Source organism: Amia ocellicauda, chromosome 17 (genome assembly GCF_036373705.1).
Source record: "Amia ocellicauda isolate fAmiCal2 chromosome 17, fAmiCal2.hap1, whole genome shotgun sequence".
In the NCBI taxonomy this organism is placed as follows: Eukaryota; Metazoa; Chordata; class Actinopteri; order Amiiformes; family Amiidae; genus Amia; species Amia ocellicauda.
The window spans coordinates 1530624-1547305 of NC_089866.1; the positions used below are offsets into that span (position 1 = coordinate 1530624).

The 16682-nt window shown below is 45.6% G+C and overlaps 1 protein-coding gene across 2 annotated transcripts in view; it reads right to left on the minus strand.

Annotated features, from left to right (window-relative positions):
* Positions 1 to 2886: 2886 nt before the first annotated feature.
* mad1l1 (mitotic arrest deficient 1 like 1) overlaps positions 2887 to 16682 on the minus strand; it is a 210729-nt gene continuing 196933 nt past the window's right edge. For both annotated transcript variants that reach the window (XM_066689196.1, XM_066689197.1), the window contains exon 18: positions 2887 to 5603. In XM_066689196.1, coding sequence (XP_066545293.1) covers positions 5445 to 5603 — 159 coding nt within the window. In that variant the 3' untranslated portion in view covers positions 2887 to 5444. The remainder of the gene's footprint in view (positions 5604 to 16682) is intronic.

Sequence of the window (16682 nt, forward strand, 5' to 3'; positions counted from 1 at the left end):
TCTCTTTCATCTGATATGTCCTGATCAGCCGTTACTAAATATCTTAAGGACATTTCTGTAGGATTTGTTTTAGCTCAGGGCTCACGCACAACACAAGTCAAGGAGTTTTCTTTTCAAGCGAGTCGTACCTCAACTACTTTACAAGACAACGTCAGTTTGGCCTCCAGTCGAGGTCTAGTTTTACAATCTGCTAGCGTCTCCGATTATCTCTGAACGAGTTCCCTCTACTGCGGCCTCTGAATGAACGACCTCTCATGACCCAGAGCTCCCTTATTTCAAGAGCGGGGCATTTCTAAATCAACAGAGATGGGACACAATGTATGGTGTCCGTTTCTGCCTCTTCTTTTCCCATTTATTAATGTTGTGCCTACTGTCCTGAACCATGAATTATTCCCTCCCATCTCTTATAACCAATCCTCATTCACAACACATGGAATACCAACAGAGAGACGTGTCCCCGATTCATCTTATTGTATTCGTTTAGAGAGAAAAGAAGAGGAGAAGAAATGCGATCAGCCGTTTCAGTTCTGTCCAGACCATCACAGCTTGCGGCGTTTGATCGCCATGGGATCTTTAATAACATTGGTGCCTGTGATTCTCCTTGCAGTGTTTATCTCTTCTGTAATAACTACGGCCAAGAAGAAGAGCCAGGGATCCCAAGGAAGCCAAGCACCAAGGATATATAAAGTGTGGATTACGCTGCATTAGTTATTTAGGGGTTATATTTGAGTCTTTTAAAGAACATAAGAAGAACATCAGAAAGTGTCCAATAGAGAGGCCATTCGCCCCATCGTGCTCGTTTGGTGTCCATTAATAACTAAGTGATCAAGGATCCTATCCAGTCTGTTTTTGAATGTTCCCAAATTGTCTCTTCAGCCACATCGCTGGGGAGTTTGTCCCAGATCGTGACAACTCTCTGTGTGAGAAGTGTTTTACGACCGTCTGTATTTATTACGGTGACCGAAAACAAAAGTCACGGCTTTCGAGCGACACGACGGCCCCGTTTGTCAATCGATCGTTACCTCACTGTAAATCAACTGCAGAGACGGCGCACGTGTGTCCGTATGAGATCCTTTTCCTCGGCGACTCTCATTCAACGAGGAAGTGTAAAATGTCACGCAGTTGAGAGGTTATATATAGATCCAGATGAAAAGCCTCTCAGACACGCACATCATTTGAAAAGCTCCGGTCTTCCCCGGCCGCAGAACTAATCACTGTATTTTGCCGATTTCACAGGTTGGCGGTGGACGTGGCTCCTCAGCCTCCGCGGCGATTTCCGGGGGCTTGAGAGGTGCGGCACCGTCCCTGAATGTCCTCTGAGACTGTCCTCGACCATGTGGTTCCTACAGTGAACAATTTGATTAAGGAAGAAGCGCTTTCTTCCCTGATTCATGACCTCACACAGCAAGTTTCCACAACTTTACAATTCAAAGAGAACACCGGTATATTTTCTGACTTGGCTTTATTACGTCTTAAAAACGTCACGCGGCAACAAATAAAACCCTTTTCCAATTCTGCATTACACTAAATAAAGCTGATATACGGCGGACGGGTCTCTGTCTTTAAGGAAACGTCTGAGGAGAACCTGACCGGCTCTCCATAAAGCCTGTACTTTCAGGCTGTAAAAAGCTCGTCAAGGCCGGCATCTCTCGCTCGTTCGGTGTCGCCAAGTCAGATTATCTATATGATGAGTTATCAGAAAGAAATAGCGGGGGAAATTACTATAATATATACTTTATATATGTTTTGTATTTGGAAAATAAAACAAAAACCAAACTGAAATACAGGGCTGTAAAGGGGAGGAGATTGTCAGTATGATTAATACAATTATGGGATTTCTTTCAGCTCGCTAATCTTTCACAGAAATTCAACGTATTGAATCTAGTCTACTTCTTATGTTGCGTGAACTATAATTTACCTGTGTGATGTATAGTTCCAATGACATGAAGGGAGATAAAGACCTGTAATAGAAAACACGACATAAAAGCACAGCGGTGAGCGACAGATATAATGCTGAACTGTTCGATCCATAAACCAATATTACTATGACTGTATAGCGGGATTTTTTTCAAGCCAGACCAAAATGTAACCGTAATTTTCACAAAAAAGTTTTAAAAAATGCTGTCAACCTACAACTGTTCACTGTAAGACCATTGCTATCTTCACCTGGACTCAATGAACTCCGCGCCACACAGCTGAGCTTCCACTGGAAGGGATGTGGTTGGGGGTGGGTTTCGACGCGACACCCTGTTCCAGTCGACCGCTGTCTGTCAGGACGATGAGCCGCTGAAAAATCAATCCTGCGCTACGGAGGAGGTTCAGGACCTTTAGAAGACCAAACATCGGCCTCGTCTCAGGTGGAAAGACAAATGTTCGAGAAGTTCAGCGGGGGGCCAAGACGCGAGAACCTGTTCTTGCGGACATTGTTCTCCAGACAACACAGGTGTGAAAGATGTTTTCTCCCTCTTTCCACTTAAACATCATGTGGGAATTTTTGTCGGAGTTCATCTGGAGTTACAAAAATGTGACCAAAGTTTCTACTAGAGCTACAAAATCACATTTGTCACGATGTTGTGTGGCTTTGGAGAAAAGTGTGTCTAAAACCCTTAGTTTAACTAGTTTTAGTGTTTTTCTATCAAGAAAGTAGATGATAAACTGACAAGAACGTCTCAAAGATCTGAACTGCCACCTACACTACACAATTAAATGCATCTTTAAAGGTTTTCAGGCGAATCGGGCCTCCGGATGAGATCATCGCTGGACACGTCACCACCTGCGCCGTCTCTAAACGACAGACTCCATTAGCGCAGGGAGATTGAGGAACCACATATTACCTGAACACAGAGAAATTGATGTGAAAAAAAATCACCACAACGCATCGCATAATTGACTCTGCAAATGTATTTATTGGAAGAGCAGTTCAAAAGCTACAAAAGCACGTTGCATTATAATGGCGTGAAACAGCAATTAACAAGAGGACTATGAAACAAAATAATGGACAGAGACCCATTCAGACCCGTGTTCTTCACTCAGTGGGCACATCAACTAAACATTACACAACACCGGCACAGAGGTTCAGATACTCGCTGCCAGAGAGTCTCCTCCACACAAGGAGAGAGATCTAATAACACAAAATAAAATAAAAAACTGCACAGTTATCACACCTGGCATTCATATTTAATTGTAAAAGGGCAGATTAAAAATTTAAACATTTAATTGTAAACATCTGAATAATTCATACGTCCACTCCCAATGGAAAAGGTGTTTTGAAATATTTATTTAAATGGGTGTGAAATAAATCACAGGTGCGCTTTAAGATGCATCTGAGTGAGAGATCTATATATCCTGGTCTATATACATCTTTTGAACTTGTATTGCTGCTCAAGACAGTGTGAAGCAGCGAGGACCTGCCGAGGTTGATATCTTAAGGTCTCTCGGCAGGATGCCCACCGGGGGCCGAAGGAGGTAATGGAATCATCTGGCCGCTTCGAGGGACGACGACGTTAAAATTAAGCCGTACTGAAAGAATTGAATTATAGTTGGCGATTGAATCCTCCATCATCCCGAGCCGCCGCAATTAGATTTTGCTCAGAATTTGATTAAAACTTGAGAAGCCCCAGGACAAGGAGCATTAATTTTCAAAGAGTCGCCAACCGGGGCAATCCCAACTCTTTCTGTACAGAGGGCTGTAACCCAGACAAGGGCAGAATGTCTTCGACTGGGTTGGGATTTGGTTTCATTCGCTTTTCTCTACGCAGCGCCTATTTAGGAGTCACACAAAACAGCTGTCAAAGCAGGAGGCGGCCTGGCTTGGATCCTGCCACCGTCTTCAGCCTCGACAGCCTCACAGCAGGTCGACTCGGCTCTGCCCCATCATCAATACGTCCGAGTGAAAGGGACCGAGTCGGAGGAAACTTGTATTTTGTCACGGCTAAATTATGCAGCACACGTCTGAACACAAGGGCCTCATGCTTGTGCGTTCCTCCCGGGAATTAGATCATCTGGAGACAGGCGCACGCCGAGGTTACAAAAGCTCTACAGCGTGGGGGGGGGAAGAGAGGAAAAAGTAGAGGAGTATTAATATATATTCGCATCAATTTGCTGAATCAGGTACGAGCTGTCAGGGACCGATACGAGATATAAGAATACAAGTCGTGTGACACTAAACGCATTCCTCTCTGTGTCAGATCAGTGGAAGAACCTTATTATTTAATCTGATGGCTTTGTTTTCTCAGCTGCGTCTGGTGGGCGTCACTGTCAACGATGACAACAGGAAACAAATACGAATGCAAAACACACAAAGAGATGACAACTTCGTTCCTTATGAAACGAGGGCCGTGCACACAGGTAAAGTGGCCGGCTCACCTGCCAGGAAAGGTTTAGAGAGATGCCCAGGTAGGGCACGTCCCCTCCCTGTCCAAGTAAGGGTACTACTGTGTTGCGTTTTGGTGGCACTGGGATTTGAGTAGCTAATCAAACCCCAGCCAGTCATAAAAGGCACACACAGTCGGTCAGCTTCGACTATGGGACAGGGCTGGGGTGCTCGTCCCAGCCCCCGAGAGGTACGGCACACCTGGTGTCAATTACAGATGTTTACACTCTTGTCACGTGCCCCGATCGCCAGGTAGACTTCTAGATGTCTGAATGGGAATCCTCGGTCGTGATTAGGTAGACATAAAGCTCTGGACTTATCCCCCAGTCAGGTTCCTGGTCGTTTTGTGACCTGTATTGCACCGCAGGCCTCGTCTTACTTGAAAAGGGCAATTGTGCGACTTAATTGTGTCATTAAGATATACTGGCTTGTGGCTTTAAAAAAAAATCTATTTAATAATTCAACAAAGACCGAGGAAGATAGGCTTATATATAATGCATGTAATTGGCAGCACGGCCTGCAAAACGAGCATAGATGCGAATTCTGGAAAAACAATTGCACAGTTTGCTGAAAGTTCTGCCTTCCTCTCCGCAGCGACGCATTGTTTAAAGTGTGAAACCGAGCCAGAACAATGCCTCCCAAAATATAATCTGCAAACAACAGATGACACTAAACAACACTTCAGACTGTGCCCGGCGCAGGACTTGGCACGGGCCGCAGCCACACGTCTTTTTCTGTCGCAGAGACGGGAAAAATAGTCGGGGGAGTGAAGTAATATCGCAGCGAGGTGAGAAAAATCCGGGGTTGTAGGGGGCACACGCAACACAAAGACTGCACTACAAAAAAGACAAAAAAACAAAAACAATGGCAACATTTCACAATCACACAGTTGCCATAAACATTATTTTATGAAATTGTACAAAACTTTATTTTATTAAACACAACATAATCAATGAAAGCTCGCCAGAGGAGGTTCACAGCCAGGTGTGTCCGACCCCTTCACCTGCGTCACACTGGTGCCAGCGAGTCTCTGGGGCTGCTGAGGAAGAGGTCGAAGGGCGAGGATTGAGGGTCAGGCGATGGTCTGCCGGCTGAAGAGGTCGAGGGTCACTGCGCTAAGGAAGGCCGGGATGCTGTTCTGGTGGAACAGGTGGAGCTCCACGAGATCGCGGAGGGTGCGGGAGTAATCCGTCTCCAGGAGCTGCATGTTCACGCCGGCTGGACCGCTGGCCTGGGGAGACAAAGGACAACGTCACTGTTACCTCATCTGCCATCGAGAGCGAGGGACAACATCTCTACTAGCACCCCGGCCATCGAGAACGAGTCATATCCTGCTGATGCAAAGCCGAGCTAGTTTTCTACACTACTGAAAATGCTCCCCCTATCAGGGACAATAGTTGCAATTCACAGATGAAAACAGGGAGGACATTGACCATCCTACAGGTTTAAAACATCAGTGAAAGGGAAATATATAGAATAAATAAATAATTGACCTAATAAAAAGTTGTTTTAGTGCATAAATATATAAAAAAGTACAAAACGCTCATAATACATAAATAAGACATCGCTGGGCTGTCAAAAGCTACTGGCACCCAATTACAGTTCAGAGCACTTGACTGTGATTGACTCTAACCACGCAACTTTAAGTCAGTCAGATCTGCTACAGCCAGAACCGGCCCATTGTTCGCCGATGGGGAGAGAGAGAGAAGAAAAGCTCCCCTGGGGTCAATACATTGATGAGGAGACGATCAATGAGCCCATGGCTGCCACTCTGACCCCAGAACTGGTCTGAGACACTTCAAAGAAGACCTCTGGGTCTGAGAAAAAGCTGTCCATAGCTCCACAAAGTGAAAAGGCTCCTTCAATAGACTGACCAAGACCCTATTATTTACCCTTCTCCAACACCCACTTGTTTTCTGTCCAAATGTCTTTCAGAAATAAAATAATACAATGTTATCCCTTCAGGACAGTCTTCAAAGATGTTCTTAAGGAAGATAATTACAGTCGCAGCAGAACAAAAACAGCCCTGTTCAGTGTGTGCGATGTTACTGCGCGTCTATTGATCTTTGATAAGTAATACACAGCAACCGAGGCTGGAGGCGCCCGTTGTTTAATCACGCTGGCGACGGACGGGGGGTCCGTGTGGGAGTTTGGAGCCGGCGGTGGTACGACAAGATCAGTCTCAAACGATACGATTCCGCATTGCAACTTATTACACAATTAATGTAGGGGCCAAACACGGCAGCAGAGTAATTATGACTTTTACAGACAGAGGGCATTTCATGTTGGTGGGGAAAAATACAAGTTTTTGTTTTCAGAATATGAGTTTCAGTCCGACATTCTCAACGACGCAGAAACCAAACACACTCTTGAGATGTTTTTAAACTAAATATCTCCAGAAAGCACACAACCCCAAGTCAACGGCTCAACATTTTGCTCGCTGCACCCACTTGTTGGATCTTAAAATGAAGTTTTAAAACCTCCACCTCCCATTAAAAACAAAGGCACACAAAAAAAGAGTTAATGTGAACAAATTATGTGCACAACAGGGAAAATAATGCAATAAACACAGCAGAGAATTTACAAATACATGCATTAAGTCTCAAGTCATCTCCGCTTCGACATCCCGTCCTGAAATACCGTGTTATGAAAGCCGATGCGGCCGGTTCCCGGGGGACCCATTAATTGAACGCAGCGGAGGAATTCGGTGCCATTATTAAAACATTGCTAAGAGGACATAAAAGCTGTCAGATGCAGCCACAGCTCTCAGTCTTTGCTGCAGATTTAGACATCAGGGGTGTTGGGGGGGACCTGACAGTGCGGGATTGATGGCGGCGCGGCGGGAGACTGGCGCTTCGCTACAGCGGGTACCTGAATCCCCGACTCCGCGGCTCCGTCAGGAAATGCTCATATTGTGTCAGACGGCGATTGTTGCATCATTGGATACCTGATGACAGGCGCGGGATGTTAACAGACCTTACGGGAGGAGATAAACGCTGAAGATGTTTCTCTCTCTCTCTCTCTTTTCGGTTATTGATTCTTTCCTCCTCGTATAGTGTATTTATACATATTTTACACAAGCCCAACCTATTATAATCAATATCATTCTATTCCCTTTCAGTGTAGCAATAGATCTTCGTGACCCACACCTCCTGGACATTTCTGTGCAGACGCTAGGACAGGGATTCCCAAACCAACCCCGGAGGAACACTCTGTCCGGCTGATTTTTGTTCCAACTGAGATCTTAATTGCTTAATTGAACTAAAAATGCAATGCAAGGCTCAATTATGTAATTAAGTGCTCGATTGGAACTAAATCCCTGCTCTAGGACATCGCAGGTGAGATTTAAACTGACGGCCTGATGTGTTCACCCCCCGGTGTATGGTGTGCTCAGCACAAACACACACAGACACAGACACACAAACTCTCTCTCTCTCTCACACACACACACACACTCAGACCCTCCCGTCTGCATTCACGATTTAGTTGCCGTCTCAATGTCTGTTTTTACAATCTGTGTTCTGTCCTGTTATTAACTTATATGATTATTTTATTTGTTGGAGTGGGGGGGTGTTCGCTGTTGCTTTTATAATTGTGTGCACTTTGACACGTCTTTAGAGAACCGTGTCTCGGGGATTACAAATCTCAGTGCCTCTGGGTGCCGAAACATAATATGCAAAATACAAATAATGAAAAAAGAAAAGAAACAAACTACAACACACTCTCCTGATTAGAAAGCAATACTTCGGGAGCGCCGGTCTCGTGTCCCGGGGGCTCGTGGCTGTAGCGCATGCACTCCATCACTTATAATTACACAGCAGCACCGCGCGGCGCACCGGCCTTTCCTCTGACGAGTCCGAGCGGCCCACGCGGGTTTTGTGTCATGACTTTCAGACTCTTATTAAAAGGAACAGCATCACTCTGTCTTATACCCATATGTACAAGATACATACCTTTCAGAGGGCAACGTGTCAGGGGGTGGGAAGGAATTAAATAACTGTCGAGAAACTTGGTAACACGCATCCTGTAAAAACTACGTGTTGGAAGAGTGGGGGCCTGGGAAAGTTAGGATAATCTGGTGTCAGGACACATGAAAGCCAATCAGAAACGCTGTAATGGAATTGGGGGGAGGTCACAGTCCACTCTCGCAGTGGTTCGAGAGAGGGTCGATTACTACTGAGGGTCTGAGGGTAAACACTAATGATGCACTCAGAAGCACCCATGAGATGAATGATACAAGTAATACATTTCTAATTGAAATCACATGCTTTTGGGAGATATAGGCTCAAAGAGAATATAAAAAAGAAAAGGCAACACCTGGGAACTGAAAATACAGGGTTTATACCTTATTTCTGGTCGAGTGGATTAAAATAATATTCACTGAGAGACTCTTCTTCAAGGCAGGGATGGCATTTGAAGGTGAATGTTTTGTGTATCTCTATGACTATCACAACAAGTGTAGTTGGGGAAATTCACTGCACTTTCACTGAGAGAAACAGTTGATAAGTGCGTATATGTAGACTAAGAACATAATCATATGCAATTGCTTTTGTCGTCGGGGTATCTACAGTCAACATCCTCGAACCCGAAACTGTGGTCAACATTTTCAGATCAGAAGTGTTTTTTTTTTTATCAATCTGAAATCTCTACCTCAATGAAAATACATGTATTCAAAAAGCCACAGATACAAATGAAAACCAAAGATATCTCCCTACTGGAGAAAACCGATAAGGCTGCAGATTCAGTTCACTTTGGGGCTTAAGAAAGAAAAAAAAAAAAAAAAGATGAACCAAGCCCCCTTTAAAAGAGCCCAGCTGTCGGCCCCCCAATGAGTTCAATCCACAGCAGCGATCTTCTGCATCGCTCTGGGACCAGAGGGCCTGTGCCTGTGTGAACTCGGGCCCTGCTGTGTGTCTGCCGTTCTGCATGTGCGTCTCACAGAAAGCGAAGGGAGACTGAACGCAGCGGACTATGCATGATCACACAGGAGGAAAACCATGAGGAGCAAACCGTCTGGTGCACGATAATCGACTTCACAGCCTCTCAGACTGTCGACCTGCGGTGACTCCTGAAACTGCGGCTGTCAACTTCTGAGAGGATGTGAAAGTATTCAGAGTGAAAGGTGTATTCAATAGCAAAACACTAAACAATAAAGATCATGTAAAAGACACTACTGTAATGTATTAATTAATCTACTGAAGTCTTGCCACCTGACCGAAGTAAAACACAAGCCCCGTTGATCACTGAGTAAAGCTCTTTTTAAACCTCACCCCTCAGCTGCCAGGGCCCGGCTCTCGGCTGCAATTTGAAACGTGTCATTGCAGATCTTCCCCTCGCTCACTCGCCGACCAGCGCCGCCACGTTATTATAGGGAAATAAAAGAGCCCGAGTCACTTACCACCCAACTTACTTACGTGGCACGCTCAGGTTAACCCATTTCATTTTCAGCTCTCTCTCTCTCTCCAGGCTGAGGACATTGTGCCTCGGCTCGCTGTGTGCCGAGAGACCACTGTGCCTGAGAGCTGTGATTGGACTTCAATTGCACTGCCCGTTTCGCAGCCCCGGCGTCTGAGTGAGCCGTGGAGGGTCCGGGGGGGAACAGGGACAAGGCTCTTAATACACAATAGCCAACTATTTAACTATCAACACCACCGCCAGGAACGAACCACTTTAATGGACACAATTAGCCTAGAGAAAGGAACCTGTCCTCTCCTTCCGTTTCCTCTCCCTCTGTGCCCACCCCTCCCCACCCATGCACACACACCTACACACACGGCCAACTGGACAATCCACCTTCACCAAGTCCTGCTCAGAAGCTAAAACCACCGTTATTAAATGAGTCTAATTAGCGCAGGCTGCTCAATGCATCGGTTTAGGGAGCTGAAGCAGCTAACCTGAAGTGCTGTTCTTGTTGTTGTCTGTTTTTCTGTCAGGATTGTCAGTAGCTTACGGGCTACTTCGGCACCGACAGTAATTATGAGGAATGTTGTCAGCTTGTCAGGTTTTTAACAAATTAAACTCACCCCCAACACACACACACCTGTCATAAAGTAACCTGTACCTAACACATCTGCTACCCATTTGTACCATGACAAGCCGAGCACACGTCCCAGATATACAGATACCTCTCCATATATAGACATGCACAGAAACACACACAACTATATGGGGGGAGGGGAATGTACATCTTTTCATAACATATTGAGCTAAAGCAAATGGCAATGGAAATGCCACATATACAGAACAAAAGCGCTGCTGGCGTTCAAACCCCTACTTTTCTACTGAGGCCAATTACTCACAGATCACAAGGAAATAAAAACACACATATTATATACATTTGTTTGCGTGCCGCTTCTCCGGTCGGTCGGGGGGATACGGGCAGAGTTATGGCACGGCACTAATGGACCATCTCTCAAGACCCAATCATTCCTAATCCTCTCATGGCCAGGTTGCAAAGGGCTCATTACAGAGAGCTGAGCCTCCATAACTTACCGCAGGTTATTACAGTGGCTGGCCGGGATATTTATGACTCTAAACATCAGGTACATGGCCTTCACATCCCGCCTGGAAACTCCAGCCAGGTAGCGGTGATATTAATGTCGCCCCCGGCACCCAGTAGGAGATGGAAACCGGCCTGGTTTTGGTTTGCGTGCAACAGCGAGTACGTCGTAGATGCTGGCTGAGACGGACCAGGAACTAAACGCTGCTCAGCACCAGATGTAAGGGTTGGTGGCTACGGCTGCTGTGGCATCCGGAAACGAGGTCTGAGGTCATTGAAGGAGGTGGAAGACAACGAGGAAAGTCTCAACCAGCAGCTGCCAGGAGCGGTTTGCGGCCCGAATGCAGCTAAAGCTCTCTACCGGGCTCATCTTCACCCAGACCGACTGGCTCGAGAAAACCCTTCAGATCGTCTGTTCGCAAGCAGTCTGGAGATGCAGACTTAAAGACATGCCGGATATAAAAACACAAGGGAAAGATCACACACTTCAGGATTAAACTTCAGAGGCGCTCGCATCGATTATTGTGAGAAGGGTTTCGTGCACTCACTTCCTGAGAGAGTAAATAATAATAAAAAAACACAATAAAAATAGCAACAGCATTCAAAGCCTGAGGCTCAGTCTTTAGGTAATGTCCTCCCTGGGTCCATTAAATTCCTGTTGTTTGCCAAGGGAAGCCTAATTACCCAGCTGTGGTCAATACCTCGAAACAACCTCACCTGAGGATGCCTCCTACAGATTGTACCAGGATGAGAAAGTTACTCTTCACCTTGTGAACACACACACACACACACACACACAAAGAGTAACATACTAAACAATTCACACGGGTTGTGTGTTGTGATCGTGTGATGTTAACGGTGGAATGTACTGTGATCAAAGCGATTACCACAGATTTGCGTGTCTTTTCATCCTCTCTGAATGTGGGATTGCTTATCGCACAAACAAATCTCCCCTGCGGATGCCTGTCCTCTGCTGTTGTAATTTTTCAAAGGTTTCCCTGCAGCCATGGCTACACTATGGAAAGTGTGATTACGATGGGAGTAAAAGCACGAAACACGACCAGTCGCCTTGATAACAATTGCCGTGGGGCCGGCCGGATGAAGGCCTTCACAAGATGTTCCCACTTTCATGGGGTTGTCTTCCAAATCCGTTATATTTTTCACAACAACTTGAATTACGATTCAGAATGATGCGGATGTGTCGCCGAAACACGTGAAGCAACACACGCCAATTTCATTCAGGAGGGACAGATCGGTGGCGCGGGATCCGGTTTTAATTTTCTGACAATGGGTTACATTCCAAAAAAGGTCAAGAGTGTTCTTTAAGAAAACTGTTATTCAAAATATGACCTTATCAATGTTTGTATGCATATTTCGGGCCAAAAATGTGTTATTAACAATATTTGACCTTTAGCAAAATGACCCATCGCCTCAAAGTAACAGAAATTGAAGGTCACGTTAACCACTCCCTTCCACGAGACACACCGAGACGCAGGGGCGGTTAAGGGATCCGACCGGGGGCAGATCCGGCAGTGAAATATAAAACCACAATCAGCTTTATTTTCGCCACTGAGCCATAACATTTCATCAGCACTCAGACAGTCGAGGCGAGAAAGCACTCAAAAGTCATCTCGAACCTTTTAAAGATAAAAACCTGCCAGAGACGTTCAGAGAGTTGCCCTTTTTCCCCCCGCTGGTGTGCGTGTGCGTGTGCGTGTGTGGTTCCTGTGCTTTCACTATGATACAATTTTTCACCTAGTGGCGAGTCAAAGTAAATAGATCTTGCAGTTTCAATAACTCTCGTTGGATCTATGGTGGCTATAAATGGTGCATTTGAACAATCTAGTTAGTTTAATTATATGGATTTAGCAACACATATCAATCTATTATCTAACGACTCAATAAAAACAATGCCAATTACTGACCATTTTAATTAGCCAGGGATTCACAAACCAATCACTGGCTTCACATTCGATCTCTCGCTGGGGCGATACGAATTTCAGAACGCCCGACAGCAGAGATTTACTTCAGTGCGTTTCATTCTCGGGAGATGTATGGCCATCGACATTTAAATAGTTATTTCTCTAGATTGCCAAGTGTATTAATTAGGCCACCATTTTTGCGGCACAACCCGGGAAACTGCCGAGGTCTCAGATCGCTCGTCTCCTCGCCATTAGCGCGGACCTCAAATTGACAGCTTCACAAATAATATCCCTCTGAACGTACGGAATCTGTTTATCATAATTTGCTGTAATTTGTCTGCAAACAGCAATTACAGTTGTGTGGCTCTGAGTTACACAGTTCAGCGCTCGTCAATTCTGTTCACATCTGAGGGTTCAAGGGGACGTTTTAAGATGCGCCGTCTGGAAAAGCAAACGCACCCTGTGGGTTAAACATCAGACCTGGAAGGCGATCCCTTTGCATTAAAGTGAGCTTAAAAGTGTGACACGCACAGATGTGTGATGTCTGATTCATATAAATATGTGAAAGCGCTCTGCAGAGGTTCAGGGTATATTTTAAAGACCGTTAATGCATTACTGTAGGAAGTGAGGTGCTGCCAGGCAAGAGACAGTGACAGAGAGAGAGAGAGAGAGAGAGAGAGATGCAGGGCTAGCTGGCAGGGTGACGGGCGGGTGGTGTGGAGATCCCATTAATGGATATCAATTCTGCCGATTCTGTTTTATAAAGGGGCAGGGAACCCCAAGAAGACAACGTCTGAGAAAGAGACAATGTTTCAGACTAAGTACAGAGCGAGGCAGACTGATAGCCATTTAAAAACAGATGTAATAAACAGAAAACGAAATAAATAGAAGAAATGTGAATGATATCCCAAAACAGATCATAAATCAATTAATTAGTTCGATAAATATAAAGACCCTGTACAATACTGATGTAAACGTGTTTCTTTGCCGTTTTTATTTTTTAAGTTGCAAGTGGGTCTTATTAAAGGAAGTCCTATTATAATAATAATAATATACATCTCTTTGATAACAACATACACAACAAGCAAGTATGAAGTTTGGGGCTACTTTAAAATAAGAGCAGCCAGAGATTTACGAAAGTAATTTCTTCCTCCCTCGCAGCCCGTCATCTCGTCCCAGCGAGACTCGCTTCGCTTCAAGCAGATATTGGCAAACTGCTCCCAGACTCGGCGCTCGGCTTTGAAGACCCGCAAACTCGGGAGTCCTTTGAAGAAGCTCAATTGCTCGCTAAATTCGGTCTAATTGAGAGCTTAGCTCACAGGCCATTTAAATCAATCTGGCTTCTGTTTTCATTTTATTTTTTCACCCCCCCCACCCTTATTAGAAAAAGATTACATCGATGAGGTGATCTTTCGAAACGGACCTACAATATTTATGAACGAGGCATAAAAACCCATAATGTGTTTTTAGGGCTGGAAATTGAATCGGTTGATGAGATATGAAAAGGCTCGAAGAGGGGGTGGGTAGGCTATTAAACATGAGATGAAATGAATGTTAAAGGGATGCTGTTAAACTGCCCAGAGTATCTAATTTCTGAGACACGCGTGTAAATGGCAGACGAACGCGGGTGCTTTTCCGTCGGTTCTTCTCGCTGCGCTGACCTCTCGACCCCTAGGAGCAGTGGCTATGTGATTGATGGGATCACGTGATCTTCAGGAAGGGAATTTCAGATTGACATCTCGGTTAAGCTTCCGTTGTTGTTATTATTTGCAGTTCAACCCAAGTTGTCAATTAATGAAAACACGAATCAAAGGCACAACCATCTCATCTTTCAGTTTCATGTCCTACAGGTTTTTAACCGATGACGTCCAGTCGTCAAGAACGGATTTAGTGTTGATCTGTGGCTCCAACTGCTTATATTCAGCTTGTATTGTCTTAAACTAACTAAATTAGAGAAAAAGATCCAGGGAAGGAGAAATATATGCCTAAAACCACCGCACATCTACACAACTGCCCCCTGAGCTCCAGCAGGAGACAAATGGACAGAGTGAAAGACGGGCACAAATCGTTCAAGTTGGGCCTACGAAGCGCGTCAGACTCAGGGGCGCCAGGGAGGTGAGACAGCAGGAACCAGCCGACCGCTTAGACCTAAAAAAACACAGATGCAGAAGTCAAAACGGCGAAGTGAAGGCAAAGGTACATTTCTGATCCGTTGCTCTTTCGATCAATTCGCTGCATCAAGGGAGGAGGCCACAGGCTCCGGCGCTGTCCTGCACCAGCTGCTGGGAATCTCAGTGCTCCCCGGTGGGTTTCGGTGGGAGTCGGGAGCTGTCCGGCCGCCCCTCTGCCTGGCTAATGACTGCAGTCGGCACAGATCGCCGCGGCTGAGGGGGAGACGGCTCTTGACTGATTGGGCGATGTGTCAAGATCTGCTGCTCATTAAGAAACGGTGAGAGAGTGAGAGAGAGAGAGAGAGAGAGAGACAGAGAGAGACGGAGAAAGAGAGGGGGAGACCACTGCTGACCAGAAGACAGAGGAAGGGTGGGAGGGCTGCTAAACGCCAGTGTGTCGGCGCAGGGAAACACCGCGGCTCATTAAGACATAAAGGGGGCAGACTGTCAAAGAACAGACAACAGACGAGAGAAAATGAGACCGCGGCCCACGCAGGTCACGTGACTGCTGTGTCGGGCCTGGTGCCGGTGGTGGTAATGAGCCCGGTCCCTCCATCTCTCTAAACAAAGACCCTTCTGATCGCAGCTAAACACAGACCAGTGAGATGAAAATGATACATCGATCGCTCAGTTCGGCCACAAGAAGAGAGCTGTAATACCTGAAGCCTGCCCTCCTGGTGACTCAGTGAATCTGCTTACCACTCAATACTTCAACACACCGCCGAGGACAGGAAGATAAAAAGTGTTTGCATCTACATAAATACGCTAATGTCGGTATTCAGTCTCACACACACAAACACAAACTCAACACCATCGTCTGACAGATTCCTAGTGCATCGTAATCGTGTACCAGAGGAGACTGAGTGTGTTTACCCCATCCTTCCAATAAGGCCCTCCTGTCTTCATAACAGAACGGAGGAGTAATTAATGTAAAAATGCAGAGACTGACAGAAGACGATTCTATTTTATTTATTTTTTTGCCCATCCAATGTTTGGGTGTTAAAGAAAAGCAGAGAAACTGTGAACTCATTAGCAGAACAGACCCATCATTAGTTTTCCGATAGATAATTAACTTTAATGTTGAGGGACAACGGGGCGATTTATAAGTCACAGCAATAAAAACAACAGGCGATATAATTGGCTTCAAAACGAGCTGCTGGCTCTGTTGGACAGAGGGTCACCGGAGCTAATTGTGAGCAAATTATGCTTAAAACGGCGAGCTGGTTTAATGCTAAAATAAATAAACATACTTATTAGTCGTATGTTAGGAGGAACCTAACCTTATTAAACAATTTAAGGCTAATATTGTTTTGAATTATTCTCCAAAGTTCACGGGGCTTCGAAAGCGTTGAGGAGAGTCTCCTGTTTGGTGCTGCGTGCGGCGAGGACCACGGAGCCGCTACACGCTGGCATCGGCACGAAGGCCAAGGATCGCAGGGATGGTGGCGCTCAATATTCACATAAGACCGTGTCCAGTCGAGAGGAGGCCATTCGCCCCATCGTGCTCGTTAGGTGTCCATTAATAACTAAGTGATCAAGGATCCTATCCAGTCTGTTTTTGAATGTTCCCACATTGTCTCTTCAGCCACATCGCTGGGGAGTTTGTTCAGATTGAGACGCCTCTCTGTGTGAAGAAGTGTCTCCCGTCTTCTGTCTTGAATACCTTGAAACCCAGTTTCCATTCGTGTCCCCGGGTGCGTGTGTCCCTGCTGATCTGG